Source organism: Lonchura striata, chromosome 3, assembly GCF_050655825.1.
Source record: "Lonchura striata isolate lonStrDom1 chromosome 3, ASM5065582v1, whole genome shotgun sequence".
Classification (NCBI taxonomy): domain Eukaryota; kingdom Metazoa; phylum Chordata; class Aves; order Passeriformes; family Estrildidae; genus Lonchura; species Lonchura striata.
The window spans coordinates 103002536-103027847 of record NC_140705.1 but is presented as its reverse complement, the minus strand read 5'-3'; the positions used below and the strand labels follow the sequence as shown (position 1 = coordinate 103027847).

The following is a 25312-nucleotide window of genomic DNA, read 5'->3' as shown; positions in this document are numbered from 1 at the left end:
CAACTACTTAAGAGACAAAAATGAAGCAACAAGTAAGTGTCATACAGTTGACTCAAACAGTGTAGCAGGGACCTCCCCACTTTAGCCACTCAGTGAAAAGCCACAATGGGCAGTTAAAAAGGTTTGTAACAGCCATTCTAATTCTCCTGGTCTTCAGAAACACAAAGATGTGAGGTACAGCACTAAATACAAACATAAAGACTTTATTGAATGCTGCTCAGTTCCCCAAAGACCTTTCATTACAAAATTTTTCCACACAACTGCAATTTAAGAGATTGGAATGGTACTCTGATAAAAGATGTGAAAAAATACTTGATCAAGTAAACAGACAAGACTTCTATAGTCAACTTTCCACCTTTGCAAAACAGACTGCATTTTCTTTAAAGAAAACAAGGAATAATTTCTCAACATTCTTCCCTCCTTACTGAAAAAAAAAATAGTAATGCCAATTTTGGTCTCATTCTTCAGTCCATGAGATGCTAAAACTAGCGCAGAAACATCCAAGATGGGTCTCTCTTGGAGACTGCACCACTCCAGAGGGTCCTTGGGCTGATGAGGAGCATCATTGATGGGCTCTCCAGAGGAAGCTCCATCCTCAGCTGTAGCAGGAGGAAATCCCTAACTAGCCCAGGACCCAAGAGGCAGCAGGAATAGGGCAGAGGCACTGGCCACCCCAACCTGTTGCAGCTCATTCTCTCCCTACCTTGCCTCCTTTCTAATGTGAGCATTGTATAAATCTAAATCTGAATCCAATCAGGAATTCAAGGACAGCTCTGGATCCAAGTTGCTTTTGGTGCTGTAAGGGGCATATACTGAATATCTCAAGTTACTGGTAACGTACCTTGGTTTTATTTGAGAAAATACAGCACAACTAGAAGCCTTTTCTATCACCTTAACCAAAGTATGCAGCAATGTGAAAAGCACATATAAAACAAGGAAAAATGTGTACGTAGCAAACTATACCACCTATGTGCAACACAATCAAAAATTCAAGTCATAATTCTCACCACTCCCATAATTATTTCACTCGTTAAGGATGATAATTCAGTTCTATGAAACATTGGAAGTGACAGTATATCAATAATTAGACAAATTTACAATAGGTTGTGGTAATGACATCACTTAACTGCTGTATTTAAATTCAAATCTTTACATTTGCCAGAGATAAAAATTGGCTGTTTCTATTATACTGATGAGGTTTCTTTTACAAATCCTTATATATTTCAAAAGGGTACAAAAAAAGAATGTCTGCTGAGTAGAGGTGGTCATTTCTTTTATTTGGCACTTGTATTGTGTGCATTGAGCACGTTGTGAGTGCTGTTCTGCTTTTCTGCCATCACCTTCTTAAGCTTTAACTCCTCCAGCCTTCTCCACAACTCTTCACGTTCCAATTCTTTCTTTTTCTCTCTGAAGAAAAGAGTGAAAAATCAATTTCAGATGTGCTTTTAGCACAATCTGGAGACACAGTACCTTAACTGTGACTTGCATCTTCTAATTCCACTTTAAAGTTTTTTTCCAAAGCTATTTTTAGAGGCAATTACACTTTCCTCAGTTAAAAAGAGCATAACAAATTTGTAATGTGAGTGCTGAAACTGTACCTTTGCTCCAGCAAATGCAGGCCATCGCTGTAGGGTGCCTTTGCACAGCTGGCTGCTGTTTTAAGGAGGTTTTTTAATCACATGCACACAAATTAAAGGACTGAGAATCTTTGTGAGGGAAGAACACAGCTACCACAGGGAGGCTTGGCAGTGGTCTCAGCTGGCCAAGGGTCACCTGTGCCCTGCCTCCCTGACTCCAGCAATGCTGCTGAGTAGGGTGAGCACTGGTTCTGCTGAGCTGTGAAGCGTTCTCCAGCTGCATGCCCTTCAGACACCTGGGGCAGCACAGCCAGCAGCAGCTGAGACCCATTTTCCACCCAGGAGGGAGCACATCCCCTGCCCAGGCAGGAGGAGAGCTGGGGCCCTCCTGTCCCCTCCCTGGGCTTGGCTCTCCCATGGCACAGCCTCACTCACGGGACACCCAGCATCAAACAGCTCCACTACAGAGCCCCACAACAGCAAAGCAGCTGCCAAAATTACAGCTTGGACTTGTTCATCAATGGGAACTTGGAAAAAGGCTCAGTACCTTTGCCTTTCTGCTTTGTATGAGCTTGTGAGTTCATCAAAGAGCTTGCCATTCATTTCCATCAGGGTTTTCAGCACGTTGTACACCAGTGCCACGATGGTTCTGGAACAGAAGGAGCACAGCCATAAGATTTAATAAGTGACAAAATTAACTTCAGAAAACAAGCATTTGATTCCTTTTTTGGATTAGAAACTTCTTATTTAAGATACTACTGTAAGATCAGGGAGTTTCTGAAACAAAATCCTCTTCTTTTTATTAATTTACAGAGGAAATTATAGTATATTTGAAATGGCTATTTAATCTTAAATTCCTGACTTCTGTAATTGCACAAGATACAATTATTCATGCTATGGCTGTACTTTAAAGCTATTCAATTATGTGAACCTTTAATAAACCAAGTCTTAACAACAATTCTGTAATATTTGAGCAATGAAATATGAGAGTCTAGAAAAATCAAACTTCTGGCTCGTAGCTTCAGGAAGGCAGCAGACAAACCACAGGCTTAGTGTGGTTTAGCACAGCAAAGCTCTCCTAGCAGTATTTCTGGGCAGCAGGAGTCTTGCTAGAGAACCAGAATCAAGAACATCAGATAATGGATTTGGGTACCTCACTTTCCTTAAACTCAGCAGCATGAGCACCACTGGCCGTGTGTTACCTGGCTGCCTGTATTCCTGCACTACCCTTCTTTTTGTGAAAGTATTCATATTTCAGTAAACCATCTTAAATGTTCTGTTATCTCCTTTAAACCCACTCATATTTGTACAAAGAATTTTAAAAACAGTAAAATTAAACATTAAAATGCCTGTCATTAAGCTTAATCACTAAGCAAAAAGTAGGTATACTGTCTTCTTCCTCACCAGCAGTTCCCCACTGACTGCAAAGCTGCAGCCCTGTGACTTTGGAAAAGGAGTCAAAGAAACCCCTAAGGAAATAACCTAAGAACCAGGTTTGCCTTTTCAGTGCACTCTGTCTATCATGGCACCAGGAAATCTCCCAGCTGTTCATGACAGCCTTGTGTTCATTCCATTCAAAATGCACAGTATCCTTTGCCTGTTTATACTCTTCTTTTTTAAATTTTGGGGTTTTTTGTACCCTGGGTTTCATGTGGTTTGAGGGCAAAAGCTTATTTAAGGTTTTGGTTTTCTGAGAGGAAAAGTTGGATTTTGAACAAGAAATTGAGTCCATATCAGACAACCAGATGGATAAAAGCATGTTTTGCTGCCCTCCAAAACAGATTAGAATCAAAGGATTAGACTTTCTTCCCCAAACTTCCTTGTCTTCAAGTAGGCAATTATCCTGTGTCTTTTGCTTCCTTCATCAAGGGCAACTTCTGCCTGCAGATAGGGAAAAAGGGGCATCCTCCAAATTTGCTGAGGTCCCAAATACAGTGATAGCCTAGGGACTATTCCCCAAAGTTTATTTCCAGTCTCAGCTGCTATGTTTGCAGCTAGACACAGCATCGAGATAAACCCAGAATAATTGCAAAGCCTCCAAGGGCTTAAAGCAGGACATCTGTTTTACTGCAGGGCTGTGGGAGGGTCCTGCTCAGCCTGGCTTTTGCCTGTACAAACTTATATTCTGCATACTAACTTGCAGCCTAATTCAGGGTGCTGGCATCAGCAGCCTTTGCTTTTCAGTATTTCAATACCATTACTGCTTTTTTCAAACACAGGAATACCAATATTTAACTTGTTGCACCAATATTTAACTTTATAAAGTGAAGTAGTCATTCATTTCTCAGTCCTACCATCTTTTATAAAGGTTGCTATTCTCTGATAGGATCTTTTCCTCTTCTTATCTCACTGGTCAGCAATAAACACTTATGAAGACACAGCTGTATTCATCAAGGACAACAAAGCATAAACAGAAGCAACCCTTGGAAACTGTTTTGGTCTAAGTAGCATTAATTTGCATTTTGAATAACACAAAGAACCAGACGTGATTACAATATAAAGACCATCCAATTTCCTCACACTTTTTCAATAAATTCCAGGTGTCCCTCGTAACAGTGCAGAACAGTGAAAGAACAACACTGCTGCAAGTGACACTCCATTTAACACCCAGAATGTCATGGGTTTCATCTGATTTAAGTAAAAATGAAGTCACATTTACAAGCTCCCAATCCAAACCTGGAACAGTGAACAATTTATTTATGGTGCTACAGATAAAGTGAAATGTTACATACGGATTCCAGTGTTCTTTGGAGATCTTGTACAAACTGCCAAACATAATTGGTAGAATTTTATCAATGTTCTCCTCAATCAGGCTAAGAATATATTCATTATTCCAGAAGTACAAAGCTCTTTCTGCAACCTGAAACACAAAGTTAATGGTTCATAACAACCATAAAATAAGTTACCACAAAATTTGTTTGGGTTTTTTTATACTTATTTTATTTACCTGAAAATGTGAACTTGACACACTCTTGGATATTTGCTTAAATAAAGGCTCTTCTATTTTTTTGAATTGTGTTGGTTCTATAACATCTAAGATTTCTTCTATTTCACCTAAAAACATTACCTGTTTGTTTAGAAAGGAAAAAAAGATGAGAATGTTTCATATCACCACTGTAAACAGAAGCAAACAAAATACAGCTCACACATTATGAATCCTGCAAAGAACACTGCCTGTCATTACAAGGCATTTAGACATTCACAGAGGTTCTGCAGCCTGAAAGAAATCAATCATCACCCTCAGCTAACAGGTTGCAGCTCTCCTTTTGTGTAGATACTGAATACTTCGTCAAACTGCTTCTGCAGAAAATGGGGTTTTACAGTTACAAAAGAAAAAAATTGGGGCATCTTGTTTTAAGAATGGTTGCAGAGATTATCAGAGATCACCAAAGTAGCTTTTGAAGTGATAGTAGTTAATTCCCATATAAAATGTGTAGCTGGCACAGAAAAATATATCACCACTTGCAGAAAAAGAGACAACAGCGTTAAGGGACCCACTTTTAAAGAGTTGTTTGGGATGGAATCTGGTGAGATAAATCAAACTCCTGGTTTTTAAGCTCATTTTAACTACACACAAGAAACCAGACTGCATCACATGACAAAGGTGAGTGCCTCAAGAAGCTTCAAGAACTGCAAGTTTTCTGCAAGATCTCTTGAAGAGCACAGCAGAGAGGTTTGTGAATCTGCCCCACAAGACTTTACATCACAGCAGACACCAGAAATGAGACAGAAAACCAACCTCTTTCTGACTGCATGTTTTTGGCCAAAATTTGAGCAGTCCTCTGATTACCTGTATGAAAAATACAAACAAGTTAAAGCAGGACAAGTTTCTACTACATACTTGATAAGAAAAAAAATTACAAGTTTGTTTTTCCTTGTCCAGAGGTTCAATGAAAACCGAATAAACATTCATTTAAATGTTTGTCTTGTTTAGGTTATCAGAATAACTCAGCCCCCTATTGCTCTGTGTGCCTGTGATTATCCATTCACACTCTGCCCCCATCCCAGTACTCACATTAACTGACAGGATGCTGATCACATCAAAGCATCACAAAATGAAGTTAAACTCCCTGTAGCTAAATCTCACAGAATATTTTTTGTCTTCTACTCATCCATACTTTGGGAAGCACCCGCCTTGGCACCAAAGGTTTGAAGCCTGATAATAATAATATATAATAATATATAAATGCTGACAGGGCTCTACAGAGAAGCCATGGCCTCCAACTCTTCCTTTTCTCAGCTACAATTTGACATGTTAGACTGGAAACTAAAGTAAGAAAGATGTGAACTTACAGAGAAAATGTATTATCTACATTTGGTATCTAATACCATTTGATATCGACTACCTTACACAAGACTGGAAAAACAAAACTTCTGGGAAAATTAATTGGAAAGTACAGCCCCCAAGACAAATGGAGGGAATACAGCAAAGAAAGGCTGGAGGTATTTTTCCTAGAAATAAACATCTCACATGGCATCTAAACTACAAAATGAATTCTGGATTTAAAAAAGGGAGAAAAAAAAAAGCTGCAACTAAGCTCCAGAAACAGAAACATTCTCAGAGCCTTATAAACTTTCATTCTGAAGAAAGGACCTCTACTTTTTATGATACAACAGCACCTAGCTGATCATATCCAAAGGGAAATCTTACTCAATTATTTAAATACCTTCCATATTTGCTTTTTGTCTTGTGATTTTTTTTTTCCTTTAGCTTTCCAGATGGATGCTTTATTAACAACTATTTGTATTAACAAAAGTGGCTTTCCAGAGACACAAGTTAATAAGACTAATGTGCGCTTCGCAGTACAAATTACTGCAAGAATTTTTAAATATATTTTGCTAGAGAAGAGACCCATATTCTCAACTTGATAAAGAAATAACGTTCTGAGTATGACAGTGCACAACTCAACAAGATACCTATTCCTTGCTCCTCCTTGGAGTATCAGTTTCTGGCTTGACTGTGCCTTTATATTAAAAAGCTAATATCTGCAGATTTATGTACATGGATTTCTGCTTTTACTACACAAGATCAGTACTCTTCCCTGAGCTACAGGATTCTCATGAAGTGGATTACCACTGTAGGCACCTGCTGGAAAACTTAACTCATGTAACAAGGACTGCACTTTTAGTCTGATTTCTTCCATGCAAAGGCCATTGCATTCAGCAGGGTTAGGTAACAAACTCCTCTTGTCAGCTCTGCAAACATCAGGACTGACCTGAGGCAGACTACCATAGCTACAAGAGCTCGGGTTGAATGTCCTCCAAATTGACCCTGAGTGACAATTTCTGCCAGAAAAATAACAGTAAGGTATGTGTGAAGACAGCCTTCTGATGGAGTTCTTAAAATATTACTTGACCTAAAGCCAAGAAAAATTTCCAATGTTATCTCATCAGTTGACCCAAATTTCAACATTTACTTTTCAAGCATTTCAAAAAGTTTCTTAAAAGCTTCACTTATCTTATTAACTTTAATTCCTTTATAAAACAACTTTTACTATATGCCCAGAGTAATGACTCTGCAGTGAGTTCTTGTGTCTTCTCCAGCTTGAGTTCACCTTTAACTTGATTAAGAAGCAACCACAAGTGTAGAGACCACAGTCCAGATGAGCCTCAGAATGCACTGGGGCACTGCTCTAAAGCCCTGCCTACTCCACAGCAGTTTAGGCTTGGATCCTGCACCAACACTCCTGTAAATTTGTGTCAGGAAGTTCCGACCTTGTCACGTTGTCACTCCATTCAATCTTGCAGGTTTTTATGTAACACTACACATTTTCTGCTCACATGTCAGCTTTAACTGTCAAAATGCCTGGGTTGTTTCCTCACTTGGCTTAAGGAATACAGGTTACACAATTCCTTTCTCCTCACCCTGTCCCACAAAAATAAGTTTATTGACCAGTGTGGCTGGGAACTCTGCAGCACAGGGGGAAAAATGCTTCCAAGCACACAAGGCAAATCCATAGGCACCCTCCATCAGCTACAGAATAACTGGTCAGCTGAAATGGCTGTGCAGAAAACAAGCTTCCACTGAAAGGGCATCCAGTGAAGATCAATGTTATTTCCCCAAAACGGTTTATTTTTTTTTTTTTTTAATAGAAGAAAATTTAGGTCTTGCATAAGCTCTTCATTTTTCCATCACAAAATGAGTAAAGTATTTAAATATCAATGTAGCCCTAATGGAGATACTCCTGATTGCCTAAATAAAACCAGTTTCTTTTATAGCTGGCCTGACATCACTCTGTGTCCTCACGAGCTGCTGCACTGCCCTGAGCCTCTGTTCTTCATGGGCCCTGCCAAAGCCTGTGCATAAACCCTTTTTAGCTGAGCTGTCAATATGCATCACGGGAGACTCAGTCTGGCAAAAGGCACAGATGCCTGAAGCACCTGAGTTCTGACTGCCAAGAGGCACCCCAGGAACTGGAGAGGCAGAACAAAAACACCATCATTGGAATTTCAGGGTTCTTTCTGTCCAAATGAAATGTTGTTATTCTTTTCAACTTTTATTTCTGTTTTTTTTTTTTTATTCCCCAAAATATTTTAATTTCATGCAGTGGCTAAGGACAAGTAATCAGTACCAAAACCATTGAAATTTTAGTTTTTATGACAATACAGTCATGACATGCTTTCTTATTTGGGGTAGGTTGCTTGATACCAGGAGTTCAAACTTTTAGTTAAACCTGTGTTCTATCTTGGCCACAGGTTAAGAGATAAGTGCCCTTTCAAACTCAGAATTTTCTTAACTATTCTAGATTTCATTTCCCCTCCCCCCGAAAAAATCCTACCTCTCTATCTTTAATCAGGATAACACAAAACCGCTGCACAATTCAACAGGTTACACTAAAATATTTAATTGAAATTAAAAATAGAAAGACATCCAACTGAAAAACACTTACAGGCTCTGTTAAAGTTGTATCTTTTTCCAGGAACTGTACAACACAATAGGCAAGCTGGAATGCAAGTCATACGGTTATTGAGTTTAAGCAGACACTGTTTGGACATTGTAGCACTACTAAATATCACATCTTCTAATGGAAGCACTTCAGATCATGGGGGGAAACCCAACCCAAGACACCCCTACACAGCCATTTCATATTAGTCCAAACTAAACAAAACAGCAATTAAAGCAGCAAGATATACAGGCCTGCTCTATCTTAAAAAAAACTTCCTGCATACCAAAAATCATCTTTTCAACCTAGAAAGTTATTTTTAAGCTTGGCAGATATTTCCCTAACTCAGATCCCATATCCAGACAGATTTTTCTTAACGTTAACTGTATTAACATTACAAAGCTTACACTTTCAAACATCTATATTGGGGTAAAAAGGCCATACACTTCCAGTAAAATCCAAATTGTAACAAAGGTTTGACTGAGCACACATTGCTCAGGTGAAACCTACAGCACACAACATCCAGTGGCAAGATTACAAGTGAAAGAATCTGAACATATTCCAAGGCCACAAGAGATGAGGCAGCTGTTGCCAGCTGAGCATCCTGTCCCAGTGCAGCAAGGGCCAATTGTGCCTGTGGGAAGGTGGAAGGAGTGGGGAAGCAAATGTGAGTGACTAGCACTGCTCTCCCAGCCTCTCCTGGTTTCTGTGCAGGGCCTGCTCAGGCCAGGGATATTTCATGTTACATAATTACTTAGAGTTTAGTTACTGAGGAGCACATAGTTGAGATAAGTGAACAACCATACCATGCAGAAACCATACAATAATGCTATTACTGAACTAGTTACAATCTTTCTTATATTCCATTAAGATTGATTTTAATAAATCACTGTATTTCACAATATAAAGACAAAAATTATGTAATATGCATTACATTTTAATACTCAGGATGCTTGAATTTAAGCATCACCTTTCTTTTTTTAATCTTTTATGCCAAAACAGATAATTAAAATGATGTAATTGCAACAGGTCTTACTTATTTCTTTTGCCCTTAGGCTACTAATGCATTTGTATAGATTCAAAAAATAATAAATGTCACACATTAATCTCACAAATCCCACTAGATGTGAATATTCAGTACAGTAATGCTTTACAGTTCAAAGACACAAAGACTCAAGCTTAGTTCATCTTTAAGGCTTTAATTTTTAAGGGTAGGCTATACTTTACTCACCAACAAAGCAACCTGGCCACTTGGGATTGCAAAGCAGATTTAGCACTGGCTTAGACCTTTGGGATAAAATGAAACACGCAGTGCTGTGTGTGCACCTGGCACCAGTGTTTTATGAAGGGACAGAGGAGTGGCCTGGTCAGCAGGACAAATGTGACTTCCAGGTACAGCTGAATTAAGAGGGCCCTTTCAGTAGCCATGAACTGGATTAAATGTATCCCAGGAAAAAAGGGGCAGGTTGCTGTACTGATCTGCCAGGGAGAACACCTCTGGGAGGTGACTGAGCCCTTTCAGGGAGCAGAAGGACAATAAACCACAATGGCAAGTGATGTGCTTAATTTAAAACTTTATATGAGAATTAGGAATAAAGTGAGCTCTTCACTTCATCCTGTTTGTAGGCTATACAGTCACAATGATTTCACTTTAATTAGAAACCCATTTTCTTGTATCTTCAGTCTGTATGGAGCTGTATTAGTACTTTTAATTAGCCACAGCAGCATTACTTCCAAGTTTTCATCAACCATATTCAATACTTGTAGTGCCATATGTCTGGAAAGCATAGAGATTATTCCTCAAATGAAATGCTGAATGTCTGTGGCAAGTATAAGAATGAAAGTCAGCTGAAGAACTGCAGCATTCTGACAGTGTGTCATGGATCTACATAATTCCTGTCTGATCCAGAGAGCTACTGTGCATTTCTACCATTTATAAATGGCAACAACATTCTCCCTCCCACCCCATCACTGGTGCAGCTTTAGAAAGAAAAAACCACTTCTGAAATAAATACCTGGCCATACCTGAGGCTCCTTTACACGCAGCATTTCAGTTAGATAAAGGAAATTACAATAGCACAAGGCCCTGGGATTAAATGAAGCTTAAAGTGTGACAAGACTACAAGCAAAAAAAGCTTCCAACTTCAGTTGGTAAAGTCTTTGACTCATTGGTACATTCTTTCACTTGTAATATATGCCAAGTATTATCTCAAAATTAACAGATATAAAATCTGGAAGATTTTATTTAAAGTGACTGAATTTTCAAATATTTTGGAATATTGATATTCTAACACATAGTGCTTTAAATTTCATTAATTTCAAATGTAAATACAAAAACCCCACCATTCTTAAAAATAGGCAAAAGCTTACCTGTGCATGAAACAAAGCTAATCCCTTTGCAGTATGCATGGGAATCAGAACTTTCATAAGGAACTGTTTGTGTTCTGCTTTCAGTGGCAGTGCAAAACCATTGATAATACTGAAAACATGAATAAGCAGGATTTATTTTTATTAAAAAAATATTTTGTTTCCTAGCAAGTCAAGAATTTCTCTAAGTTCAACTGAAATTCAATTTCTGATTCAGTTTTTAAACCTGATTATTTTGAAGCCATAAAATGCATGTGCATGTGCACAACCTTTAAAATGCTGATTATAATGAGAGTTTAGATTCTTGGTAAGGAATACCAGAGAACCACACTAGAAGCTAAATAATACCTGTGAGATGAGCTGAAGTATTTTTATCATGACCTCCATTAAATAAAATTACCTACAGGAAGTCCTGCTGTCTAATTGTAAAGCTTAGACAGATGTATCAGGAAGCTAATCCATTTCACTCACCATCACTAGCAACTTGCAGAGAAACAAGATTATACAATTTTAACAGTGCAGTTTAAACATTTGTTTTGAGATAGCTGAACAACTTTTCCCTTCAAAAACAAAGTTTTAAAGTTGTCTCATTGATTCAGTCCTCTTATATTTGAGTGGATGAGCTATAGAAAAGAAAAAAGTCCTTCAGGAAAAGGTTAGTTTCTTTTGCCCCTTACATTTTAGGCAAAATCTGAGAAAATAGTGGGATCCCTATCACTTGATTTTCCATAAAAATTTACTCCACAATAGCTTCACCATATTTGTCTTTTTAGTCAGACCAGTAATACAATTTTCTGCTGTGAAATGTGTGACAGTTTTGGAAAGGCAGTAAAAGAACCAGAGAAAAACTTCAAAGTTAAACTGAAGTTAGTGAAATAACATCCAAAAAGAAAAAAAAAAAGTAACTAAAATACCCTAGCACTTACAAGGCTTTCCTGAATAGAACTGAAGGAAAACAAAAAACAAGCCTGCTGAAGATTAATTTCATTCAACACAAGGGCAAAAGTCAACACTCATTTTCTGAATCAAAGAACAAGTCATCTATCAGGCAGAAGATAACCAAGAGTAGATAGGTCTGACAAACAAGGACCCTTGAGAAACATTTTTTGCCTGTCATCTTTAAAAGTTGCACTGAAAAAAGAATAATTTATTCTGTGTCCTAATCTGATATTCATGTGGCAACCCAGACAGTATTAGATTATCAGTGACTGCACTTCATCACTCGTTACTATAATAATTCTCTTCCCTCCTCCATTCCCAAAGCAGAAAAGCTGAAGCAAACATTCACAATAATGTTTAATATTTTTTCTGTGTGAGATCAAACTTACCTTCCTAATATCTCAAGAAGTTCAGCAACACCATTGAAGTGCTCTGTTTCATATATAAACCTGTTACCAAAAAAGACAACCGTCAAAAATTGCCACAGAGGACCAGAGATTCCAAATAAACAACCTTTACTAAGCTTCAAATATTTGAAAGCAAGATCAAAGACCAAACACAGGTCTTTTATTTCAAGAATAAATCACTGCAGACCCAGAATGTGAAGGCAAGATAAAATCCTCCTCAACCTAGTCACACACACAGAGCATACCTGAGGAAAATGTTGTTTATCTGTTTCCTGATGAATGCTCTTAAACCGAGGAATTTTCCATAAATTCTATGAAGAACTGTCTTTAGGAAATCACGTTCTCGTGGGTCTTCACTGTCAAAGAGCTCCAACAACTTTAAAAATTAAATTAAAATGTATTATTTTTTAAAGACTTAAGGTTTTGTATTGCTACTACCTGATTTGAATTTTATCTTGAATTTACAAGTTTACATTAGGAATAAAATAGGATCGGTTTAACTGTACATTTTGTTTTGATGTCAATAGTAGGTTTTCAAAATTACATTTTTAATAAAGTTGATTTTTTCTAATAAACTTATCAACTTCATTCCTTTCCTGTGTACAACAGACACCAAAGTCATTCCAGTAACTATTATACTATCAAAATAAAAATGCAATTGCAAACATGAAATTATCAAACTGTAGATAAGTGGTTTACATTTGCTATTTAAGAAATCAGAATGAATCAAATCTATATCCTATATTTACAATTTTGTAATTAAAATCCTTTACTGCTTATCTCAAAAGTTGTGTCTTGATGGCCAAGCAAAAGCATTCCTATACAAGGAATTTTACAATTAAGCAGGGAGTCATAGAATAAGAACAAGATATGTAATTACTAACCAATTCCCTACTAATGCTGCAAGAAAACTTTCCACGTACTTTTTTCTTGTAGAAAGTCTTCCAAAGATACAGAAAACACCATGCTCACTCAAAGACATAAAAAATAGTCCAATCACATTACAGACCATAATTTTTGGTGGTTTTTTTTCTTTTAACCCTGCATGGCCAAGCAACAGCATATTCAGAAATGTGAGCTTGCCTTGAGCAAGTCAGTAACAGCTCGGGCAGTCAGCAGAGTCTCCTGCTCAGGTCTGAGCTTAGGTATGTCTACCAAGCACCACAAGGGACTGGAAACAGCTGTTCAGGAACTTGGTTCAGGCTCATTTCAATTTTATATTTAGCAGGAATTTCTCAGGGTCACTACTCCACGTTTTTTCCCATATATAGCTAGCTGTTGGTTGCATTGTCTCTATCTTGTACTCAAGAGAAAGATCAAGTGAAATGTCAGGAACAAACTCTGCAATGCTGCTCTCAAGGACCATAGGTCAATTTGTAAAGTGGATACCCACAGCCAATGGCTCACCAGCAGCCTCAGCTTAAATTTTGTGTGTAAGTTGAATTAAACTGAGAAGAAGGAAACACTTATAAACAAGAACAGTAGAACCAATTAAGTGGAAATTAATGCAGTCACTGAAGTTAGGGAGGGAAAGCACCCATCCTGTGGTTTTACTTTTCACTGCTGTATTGTGATGGCCTGACAGTCCTCACTCTTCAGATACTGAGCAAACAAGTATTTTGACAAACAAAATTTGGCAAACAAATATTTCAACACAGTGAAAAAATCCCCACTGAATTCACCTTGAACCAAAAATTGCTATTGCATTCTACACCGTAATTCCCTGAGAAGTTATATTTAATATGAAATCTCACTTAATTTTCTTGCTCACAGTTGCTTTGCATGGTAAAGCATGACTTTCCTAAGTAATTTCTTACTTGATTTTCCTTCAGTGGTTAATACACAATAGTAAAGAGTATTACACTATCTAGGCACAAGTAAGAAGGTGTTGAAACACATTTCATGTACAATAAGTACATTAAGTTTTCCCATGGTAAAACCATTAAAAAATAAACATAGAAGGACTACAAAAATATAATTACCACACTGTTGATTCGGCTGGAATTAAGTTACAAATCATGAAAAACAGAACTTTATAAATTCCAAATATCTTTCATTGCAAAGCACTGAGGTTAATATCTGAAAACAAAGTGTTCCTGAAGTTACTAATTACATATAGCCTCTGTGGTATGATGTGCTGTTTATTTAGTGTTTGGCAGAAACCACTGCTGCAACAACAGAAATTTACCCTGTGTCAACAGGAAAGCTTTAAGTCCATCTGATAAGATGAGCTCAAGAGGTGATCCTTAAATCCCACTTTCAATTTTAACACTCTCCTCTTACCTGCTGTACAAATCTCTGGTCAATGTATCGCTTTGCAATGCTGGGCTGAAAATCTGGGCTCTCCAAAAACCTCAGGAAAAACTCATACACCAACTACAAACATAGAAATGAAAATTCTGAAGTTAGGAAGCATACCATAACACGGATCTCAGCCTTGTCACCACCACCAAAGTCAGTGGGACTATTCACACACACAAAAATCACAAGAGGAATCAAAGCCTAACACATCACTGCTTAACCACAGTTCCTACTGGAATTTACTGAAAGAGTAACATTAAGTACACAGAACCCTTCAATTCCCAGAAAAGTCAAAGCTTAATAAATAATCTACTGAAAATACCAATAGTGTACAAAAAATGAGTTCTAAATGTTAAGTTCCTTCCATGTTAAGAATTTACTATGCAGAAATAGGTTACCAAACACTGAGCAGCACAGAGTTAAATTAAGTGCTCTAACATTACATAAGTCCTTATAGAGATGAAGAAAAATCTACTGAGTGCTCCTGAAATGAAGTTTTGACCACAAACTCTAAAAATGAAAAGTTGTATTAAAACAGCTGAATGAATTGAAGAAACTGAAAGAATTCGGATTAAAATTAGGCTTCTATATCCTGGAAACTCCTTTGTAGCATATTATTTCTATTTAGTTCAAGCTCCTATTTGCTACAATCCCACAATGTCCAGAGATAAAATTCCTGATAAAGAGATAGAGCTACCAAAAGCCTGGGCTAGCAGAGAGTGGCATGAAGAGGCCAGAGCACAAGTCCCATATTTTGGGGTTCATCAGAAGTCCAAGACAAAACTCTGCACTTGCATAAAAATGGCAGGTTAATAAAGTACACAGAAGGCATCTCTTCACTAAGACAGAACTGGGAGGAAAGATGCCTTATGTTTAGATTACATTCAGAATTGTTCATGTTCTCAATGCCTATTTCATAACTCCATATAATTAAACAACTGATTAGTAATAACACTACAATGCAATTTAGGTACATAGTGCCATCACTGACTGGGCTTCTAAATAAAACCCATGCAGAGCTCTGCTCATACTCAAAGGCATGAATTTCAACTATTACCACTCTGAGTACTTAACTAAACTGAGAGCCAACCTGAGTAATTCATAATTATAATTAGGAACCTCACTTCAGAAAAATGCATGACAGTAAGTACTTTTATGTAGACCATTTGAGCTGACAGTTACTTATGCATAGCCTCAAGGAGGGTGTGCTGTATCTGCAGAGTCTCAGAAACCCAAGCTACCCTTCAGTTTGTCCCCCTCTGACAGACTGCAAGAAGAGCTTTTCATATCAGCAGTTGACATAGAATAACAGGATTGTTAGGATTGGGAATCTCTGGAAATCATCTAGTCCAACCCCCTGGCCAGGCAAGGTTACCTAGAGCAGGTGACAGAGGAACAGGTGGGGTTTGAATGTCTCCAGAGAAAGAGACCATGACCTTCCTGGGCAGCCTGAACCAGTGCTCTGCCACCCTCAGTGTCAAGTTCCTCATCTGCTCCAATGATGGCCATTTCTCCTTGTCCTGTCCCTGTCCCCATCCTCTTGGCCCCATCATAGACAATCCAATAGTAGAATTTTAAATGTTATCATATTCCAGCCTCTGCCTTAGAAAGAGCTCAACCATGGCTGCTTAATACCTCCATCAGTGACACACACAGTGGAACTGAGAGCACCCTCAGCACGTTTGCAGATGACACCAAACTCAGCAGGTGCCTTGAGCGACCTGGTCTTGTGCAAGGTGTCCCTCCTCATGGCAGGGGTTCAGACTAAGGTGATTTTCACAGGTCCCTTCCAACCCAAAACATTCTAGTGGTTCTACATTCTACTGATCTTTTCAAATTAGCAACTGGATAAACTCATATAGAAATGGGGAACATATGGCCAAAGGGAGGTTATATAGCACAGCTTCATAGGGATTAATTTTGGAACTTAATTTAATTCAAGATTTCTGTAACAAATTGCTGTATGAAATATTTCTGTCAGTGACAACAACAAAGAACATCCATGTGTGATAATTGCCTTAATATAAGTAGCTACCAGCAGGGGGGAAAATAGAAAATAAAAGTATGTTACCCACAAGAAAGGACAAGTTGACTCTGAAGCTCTAGAAAACTAAATTACAGGATGAAACTCAAAGATTGCAAAGTCACTCAAAGACAAAACTGGAGTTCCAAGTTTGCAAACTCAGAGTTTGCAAACTCAAAGGCAAAGCTGGAGTTTCAAGGAAAAGCTTTGCTAAGCATTTGCAAGCCCTTAAGCTGAGAAAGGGTTAGCCATAGGATGACTCAGATCCATCCTCACAATGAAGCTATGGAAGTGACAGATGAAATCCAGAATATTCCAGGAAGATACTGACAGCACAGACAGAGATGCACAGACCTACATGTGCTTGAGGAAAATTATTAAAACCTGAAAGGATACAGAGAAAGAGCCACTAGAACTGTCATGGTATAGAACACTTTCTAAGAGTGAACACTAAATTGACATATTTTGTTTTCCCTAAAGGACAGGGGAGGAAGGACAATTATGGCTTCTTTCCATAAAAGGGTATAATGACTGCAAGAGACACCAAGCAGATGAACTAAGTGAAAAGAACAATGCTGCAACATCTTGTCACAAGCTGCCCAAGATTAAATTCAAGATATCAACTGGGTAAGATATCAAATAACTTTGGAAATCCTTGTGAGCCTTGGGAGATACATGAAAGCATCTTTTTCCAGGGCATTTCAGGAATCAAGTTGCAGTGGCCATTTCTGGATTAGTCAAACTCTCACTTCTCATGTATGCTAATGTTTGCAAACTTAAAAGCACAACAACAACCAAACTAGGGGTACCAGAACAGATTCTGACCACAACAGATCCTACCTAAAGAGACAGGCACACTCAGCTTTCTTAACAGAAACATTACTTTTGGTAATACTAAATCAGGGGAAAGATATTGGATTTAGTATTTTTTGTTCTCAAAACTGGTCTACTTGGGTCAAAGAGCTATGAAATACAACTCTTAATGCTTTAGTGATTCAGTCTTGCAAAGACCACTAGAATATTATCGCTTTAAACTACCAATTCCACCAACTCTGCAACTCCATAAGCTTCAAAATGCTTTAAATGGTTGGTTTTAAATGCCAACACATTCAACCTACTTTGGCTGTTACAAACCATCTTGAGCACTGCTTTAAAGCAACATCTTTCAAGTGCCACTCATTTTACTGAAGGTCTGGAGTCTTTTGTTGTGGCTACACACACTGGTAACTTACTAAGCAATTATGTCAACAGATTCAAGCAGAGAAGAGTAGAGGTTCAGTTGGTTTTTTTTTTTATTCTCCCAGAAAACTGGTTACCTAACTATAGATCAGGATAGAATTTGGACTTTGTTTGTAATTTATCTATCACAAATCACAGCCAGCAAAACATCCACACCTTCCCTCCTTAAGCAGTCCTTCAGACTATGCCAAAAATAATGGTGTATTTTGCTGGGGAGGAGAAAGGCTGTACACAACCATTCTTCCACACACAAAATCTGACATTTCCAGCAGCTTTGTGTTCCTGAAGGGCAATGAGCACTTTATCTAACTCAGTCTTCTATGGTCCAGCAGCACATGAACTGTAAGAGGACAGAGTGGGAAACAAACTGTTTCCACTGTGCTGCAAGAAGTGATCGATTCCAAGGACAGGATGAACAACAAACACAGGAGAGGGAAATCCACAACCAGTGACCAGACAGCCTGACAAAAATTCCCTTAGAACACAGCAAGGAAGAAACCCGAAAATAGAATTTTAAATAATACCTCTTTCAATTTCTCTCAGGCAAGCCTAAGGCACGTGTGAACTGATCACAAATCCACAGGCCTTTTTCTATGAACAGGACTAGAGTTTAATTATGACTTAAAGTGAACTGAGCTAGTATTTACAAATTTCACCTCTGAGACACAGGTATTTAGAAGTCAGATGGTGCTGCTGCTGACAAGAGACATTTGCTTAGCTCTTGCACCCCCCCACCCAACAAAGACAAGCCTCTTATCTAGTTCAATTACAGCCATTTCTCCTATGAATTAGAATTGCCCATATATAAGAAAACAATTATCACACCCTTTAACCTGCAGAGTTATTTTTTGTGATAACTTAATTCTTCTTTGAGTCTGAAATACTATGCTGAATACGTACCTTTTAGAGTCAATATTAGAAGGCCAGTTTTAAAATAAGAGCATTTGTGGATGCATTAGAACTGTAATATTATGGGGGCAGAGTAGCATCTTAGCCCTTGAGAGGAGAGAACAAATGGTATAAAGATGTGCAGCAGCCTTATCTACCCACTGCTAGGAGTTGCCATGTCACTTCACTACTTACATAAATTCAGCAATGAACTACCAAAGATACGTGCTTGGACATTTACAGCTTCTAAGAGTTAATTGAAAATAAAATTCAGCAGTGTTTCAAGTCAATCACATGACTGATACAGCAGAGAAGTGCAACAATAGAATAACCATGCAACTGTTACCAAACAACGCTGATATTGTCGAGTTTTGGAAGGAGGGAAGAGGGTGGGGAAGAAGGAGGGGATTTCTATTTCCTCAAAGGACAAAGGCTATTACTCCATTTTTTGTTATTGCCACGAGAAACAGAACTGTTAATATTAACTTATATTTTATTGAAGCAACACTAAAAGGTTGCCCAGCTGCAGAAAACAAACCTCTTAGGTGAAGAACATAATTACCTAAAATATCCACAGTTTTGAGACATACATACAACACAATGTAACAGTGCAATCCCTCTGTTTAAAAAAATAGTATTTAAACCACTTGGAAGAGTTACATTCAGCCATATTTATACATGCTAAAAAACTTTTTTTCCCCTCTCAAGTATAAAAACTCAATTGTATTATAAAAGCAATTTTCTTGTTCTTAACAAAGGCACAAAATGACTGAAGCATCCATGATTCTTGTCTTACAAGAAGGCTTGGAAGTAAAGGAATTACACACCTGTATGTGGGGCCACGAGGCTTCAAGTGTTGGTTCATCTTCTTCTGGATCAAAATCTGGGTTATCACTAGGTGGAAGTGTTCTGAAAATATTAGAACTAATCTGCAAGCAAAAAAAATTACTTGTATCACTGTTTATGCTTTCACAGGTCACACTCATTAAGGTACTGCACTTATCCTGAAATAAAATTAAACACATCTTAAAAAAGTAACATAAGAAATCACTATCTCATTTTTTCCAAACTGCAAAATACAAGCAGCCAGAAGTCTGTATGATGTCAGTAAGATATCAGTAAATAAGAAAGTAACTTTTGTCTCAACTGCTTGACAAGCTTGAATCTAAACATGGTCACATTCCAAAATTTTCCCTGAAACTATGGAGGTTTAAGAAAAAATCAGCTTCCCTATCAGAACAATTTTTAACTACATGACACCAAGAGCTGTTTTTATATAAGACCACAAATAAAACATAACTAATCAATTATGACTTAAGGAGAGTTCTGTCCACATAAGAGAGAGCATGTCTGTCATGTAAGGCAAACGATCCCAAAAATGGATCTATTTCTACAGTTCTTTACGTAGATTTCAAGATATTTCTGTTTATATTTTTCACCTTTGAATATTTCAAGATGTTTCAAGGTTTGGAAAGTTAGAAACACCTAACTATTCTAGCTTTTCCATTTCACATAGTAGCTATTTTTCTTAAAGTTACTCTAGGTTACTTTTAGTATGACACAGTCACATCAAATCAATTTCAAAAGGACAAGTTTAAAAATGTTTCTTCAAGGATTTTTGAAGTATGCTGAAGTATGGATAGAAGACCATTCAGATGTCAAAGGGAAAATGTCATCTCTTGCATCAGATAGCACATACTCGATTTAAATCTCTAACACAAACAAAAGAATATGCAATTCATTTAATTTCTGCATTTTCTACCATTCCTTCAGGAACAAGTTTAACCCAACTTTTCCAATCACCTTTTTAGCTCTTTTCGACTTTTTAATCAAATCTGTTTTAAGTAGCTGCTTATCACCCAAGCCTACTAAGCACAAAAGAAGCTGTTTGACAGGTTGCAGAAAATCCTCCTGCACATATTCCAAGGAGTCTCCACGGTGTTCGAAGAATCTAGCAAAAGGACTTCAGAAAGATCCTGAAGTCACCCAGCTGGCTCTGCACTAAAGAATCAGCTGCTTCATTAAACAAGATACACAGCTATTGCATAAACTGACTTTTCATTTCCTCCTATGCCCTTTGTTCTGTGTCGTGCCACTGTCTCCTGTTGGGACATGGCAAAGCCACAGCACCAGGTTGGAAGGGCAGTGAAGTTCTGTGGGGATGGGCTCAGCTGTCTCCAAGCTTAATGCACAGGAAAAACAATGAAAAAACAAAACAAAAACCCAAACCAAATAAAACCACCCAAACAAACAACCCCATAAAAAGCAGTACAGGTGTCCTTTAATGTTATAAACACAAGGGACTTGGGATTCCAAAGCTCAAGAACAAAAGACTAGGGGGGAGAGGAGGTAGAAATAGGAGTCAGAGAACATTCATTTTAATCAAGGTCAAAAACCAGCATTACAATCCTGGTTCTCTTATCTGCTTTGTTCACTCTTACCAGGTATTCAATAAAACCCTCCAGCATATGAATCAGTCTCCTACAGAGAATGTTCTACCACTGCTTGCAAGTGTTCTGGTAACATCTCCTGAGAACACTTCTTTTTCTTTCTAGATGCATCTTGCTGAACTGAGCTGGTCAGCCTTCGGCACGGAACCTCAGAGTAGTGAGTAAGTTTCATGTCCAAAACAAACCTCCTAAATACACTTCTGTAGCAGAAAAAATTAGCAAGCCTCTCAGCCAGGCCTTTACTGGAAATTGGAAAACCAATTGTATGATTTTCGGAGTATTCAATACTTCCACTAGCATTATTAATCTCTCAAGAATATATGAAACTTCAAATAAACCTTGCACCCTTTTTACATATTAGCCTGTCTTCCCAAAAAAAACCCAGTTAATTTACCTTATTATGTTTGCAATACTTTTGTAAATCCTCCTCTATAACATCTCATATTATTTAAAGCATTCTTTTTCTTTCCTAAGTTATGTCTTATCCCAAAACTGTGATTTCAGAAATATAAATCATAAAAGGTTAGAACAATTTCCAGATAAATCCAGCATCATCTTTCTAAATTAAACCCCCAAGTTTTCAAAAAATGGCATCAGAAAATGTGCCAGTTAGTGTACTGAGATACAGCAATTATATTAAAACAAAAAAGAAGAAAAGCCTCTTATTGTCTGTACATTTGATCTAAACATTTGAAAGATACTCGGTTCAATTCCAATTTCTGAATGGTTTTTTCAGTACAGATTGAGGATAGCTGATTTCTTTTAAATCCTGAATTCACAACTCATACAGCCTGTTAGGACAATATATATATGTGAAGATTTTATTAGATTTTTATATGCTACTGGGGAACAAGGCAAGGTTGATAGGCACAAGGAAATGAAGAGTTACGTGTACTGAAGAGACACTTCTGTCATGTTCCCAAAACTGATACAAGGTAGAACTTTCTAATTACCCAGGAAGTTTTAAAAATTAAAACATTCAGCCTAATTTCCTTTTAGCCTCAGAATGCTTTTCACTGAGAATTTCCAAACAGAGAAGACACTTGATTTGGATGACCCAGAACAGAGGTGCACTGACTGCTGTGCTACACCTTCAAAACTATTTGTAAGCAAAACTCTCCCTCAGCTGAAGGAAAATCTGCTTGCCTAGGGCACCAAGAAGATAATCTACAGTGTGTCGTGCACATCTGTTTAAACAAAGACTTTTTGAATGATGTTGTTCCATTGTCAGTGGCTTGAAATGACACTGGTACCATTTCAAGCTCCCTGCCTCAGGATCCAAGCAGAGCAGAGACAACCACAGGAGCCTGTGGCATACCTGGCTCAGCAGGGAAGCAAAGGATGCCAGACACCTCCTCACCTGCACAGACCATGCCCATGCCCCAGCCAGAAAAAACATTTTATTTCCCTTCCTGCTATCTTTAAGGCATTGTTGACTTCTCCTCCTCACAGCCCAGGTGACTCCAAGAAACCTGTTTGAAACCTGAGGCTGTTTCCTCTGTGAGCTCGAGAGAAGTTGTCCCAGGCCTAGGGAATGACAAGGGGCTTTGGAAAGAAATTGTTTCTGCTTCTGCCACTGCTGCCACTCTGGCTTTTTTCAGGGAATTTTTTAGTCTGCCTGTCCTTTACTACGAGCCAGATTATAGCTGGATTTCATTAAGGCCATTTCTATTTTTTCATCCCAAAAACACACTTCAAACTTTGCAGTAAAACTCAAATTTTTTTCTTTTTCTTCTAGCACAGGAACATTGAACAGCCTAAAAATTTAAAACCCAAACAAAACAGAAGTGAAACAGTAACTCTTCAATCTCAGACAAGTTTTGCTACCAAGAGGCCTCGAGCCTGACACAGGTGTTATGTGGAGGGAGAGACAGACCCATACAGATTTTTTTCTGAAAGCTGGTACTTCGTCCTAATTCACAGCAAAGGTCTTTTCTACTGCCAGTTGCCAGGGAGATCAGAAATACCATTCAAGCTTGGAGGGATCTTTTGTCTCAAGCTCTCAAAAAGCTCTCACTGAGCTTCTTCAGTTTCTGTAATTTTAGGGGAGTAAAGGAGATGGAAATTTGTTATGGAAGGAAAAACAAGCATCCACAGAATCCAATCATTTGCACAACAAAAAAAACCTCAAAAGAACAGCTCAACACCACCTTATCTCCAAAAAAGAAAACAACTCCAATATAAAAGAAAACCTCCCTTCAACAAGTACTATGGGTTAGTTAGGATATTCTTTCTTCTAACAAGGGGCTACAGAGGGCACACAGAATAAGAAAATACTGCAAGGATTCAGGCTTGCTGCCATCAGCAGCAAGAAAAAAAAAAAGCCTAAAAAGAGATGAACATACTTTGTCCCTTATTTTCTTATGTAAAAAACATTTAGGACAGAAAACCAGGTCCTTTAAAAAACGAAACTATGCAAAACCCCCCAGTGTCCTAGATTTTTTTGTAACACTTAATAAGCATCTGATGAAACAGCCAAAACGATTAGAAGGGTTTCAATAATCCTAGCCCTTCAGTATAATAGCAAAACTTCCACACTTATTTACATTAAAGATCTGATCTTCCCTATCAGCTGCCCAGAAAAAAACCCCAACCAAACAACAAACAAAATGAACCTAAAAAAGCCCTAAACTTGTACTGTATAAAGAACTACACAAGTTTCAGGTTGTATATTTGAACTGTTCTGCTTATGTTCCTGAGAGCTCTTTTAAAGTCAGTATTTTATCTATGTAAACTTCACCAAAGTTTAGAGAACCATTGATGTAAATGCATGGGCACTAAAGCCATTGTTTTTACATTTCACACTTCTAGGAAAAAAAAATTCAGATTATTCTCATGTGTATTTCAATTGCATTCCCTGTACATGGGGTACAGGCAGATCAAAAACATTACTTAAGTAGCATTTGAAAATGTACATAAATACCTGAGAAAGTCAGCAGATAACCACAAATATTTTGTTCATTATTCAACAAGCCATTAGCAGCAATTGCATGGGATAAGTCATCCTATGGTTTATAACTTCAGCAAACCACTTAGGCTACTCTAGTACAGCTCTAAAAGCCAAAATAATAACAAACAGCCATGAAAAGTGTTTACAAAGTAGAGTTGCTTTCTTATACTGATAAACCTTTCTGCTGTCACCAGCACCTGCAGCAATCACTACCAGAAAACTTTAGCCTGTCTCCACTGCCACTAAAAAATAAAGATAGGCAGCACCGAAATATTGCCATTTTCTGAAAGAGAACAACTTTAAAGCTTACCCAGACTGCAAGTAGCTGCAGTGTACCAGTTCTCTCACTTTAATTAACCTAAATGCATCATGTTTCAGCTAATAATTAAAACCTGAAAGTTGTTTGCTTTTACAAGCCTTTCTGAGCCAAGTTATCATTAACAAATTATATTATATTGTGTAAGCAGAATAACCAACCACAATTCTTAGTCAAATACCATTAGAGTCATAAACTGATTAAGATATTTTATTAAAATACAAACTATAATAAGAGCACTCTACTTACCATTTTCACTATGTCAGCATAAGCTGATTCAACAATCACTCCACGATTTGTTGAAACATATTCAACCAGTTCATTCAGTGTTGCTCTCTTGATTTCTTTGCTTTTCAGGTCTGAAACAGAGTCCATGAAGTCAAAGAGCACACAACACTGTTGCAACTTCTGACAAAAAAGATCTTGCTGTTCATTGAAGGTGGCATCTATAAAAGAAAATAAAACCCCAAACACTTAAATCTGTAGAAGCAAACACAGGATTTTTCTATCTATTTTGTTGACAAGAATTTGCATAGCTATGACTTGTTTTTTTAATGGGGAAAAATTGTCCTTTGTAGTCAGAAAACGAACAGCAAATTATTAAGCAATTTTGCCAAAACTGAAAATATCTGTATGTCAGAATGAAACATCTACCATCTCCAACTTTTGGTACATGAAAGAAATAACAGACAAAGACATAGCAGTAAATTTGTCTACCAGCAATGAGTTACTGAAATAACTTTATTTTAAATACATAAACATTAACAAGTCTCAGCTCTCCACAACCAGAAGTCATATCCAGAAGCAGTACATCAAACTAACCTTTCATTCATCCGATTTGTCTCATTCTGTTCTCTAATCCCTCATTATGTAACCTGCTTAAAAGCTGTAAAATCTGCTTTGAAGGAACCTTGTCTTTTTACCCAATGCAAAATGCTTCACATACTTTCGACATCATGTGATCTATGTTT

At 37.7% G+C, this 25312-nt stretch overlaps 1 protein-coding gene across 3 annotated transcripts in view; it reads right to left on the bottom strand.

The window, feature by feature from the left end:
- Positions 1–187: 187 nt before the first annotated feature.
- PPP2R5A (protein phosphatase 2 regulatory subunit B'alpha) overlaps positions 188–25312 on the bottom strand; it is a 42240-nt gene continuing 17115 nt past the window's right edge. For all 3 annotated transcript variants that reach the window (XM_085576028.1, XM_085576030.1, XM_085576029.1), the window contains exons 2-13: positions 24591–24787; positions 19453–19554; positions 14458–14550; positions 12420–12550; positions 12157–12216; positions 10832–10940; positions 8468–8521; positions 5317–5367; positions 4525–4644; positions 4310–4437; positions 2125–2226; positions 188–1407 (exon numbers count right to left, since the gene is read on the bottom strand). In XM_085576028.1, coding sequence (XP_085432154.1) covers positions 1275–1407; positions 2125–2226; positions 4310–4437; positions 4525–4644; positions 5317–5367; positions 8468–8521; positions 10832–10940; positions 12157–12216; positions 12420–12550; positions 14458–14550; positions 19453–19554; positions 24591–24787 — 1280 coding nt within the window. In that variant the 3' untranslated portion in view covers positions 188–1274. The remainder of the gene's footprint in view (positions 1408–2124; positions 2227–4309; positions 4438–4524; positions 4645–5316; positions 5368–8467; positions 8522–10831; positions 10941–12156; positions 12217–12419; positions 12551–14457; positions 14551–19452; positions 19555–24590; positions 24788–25312) is intronic.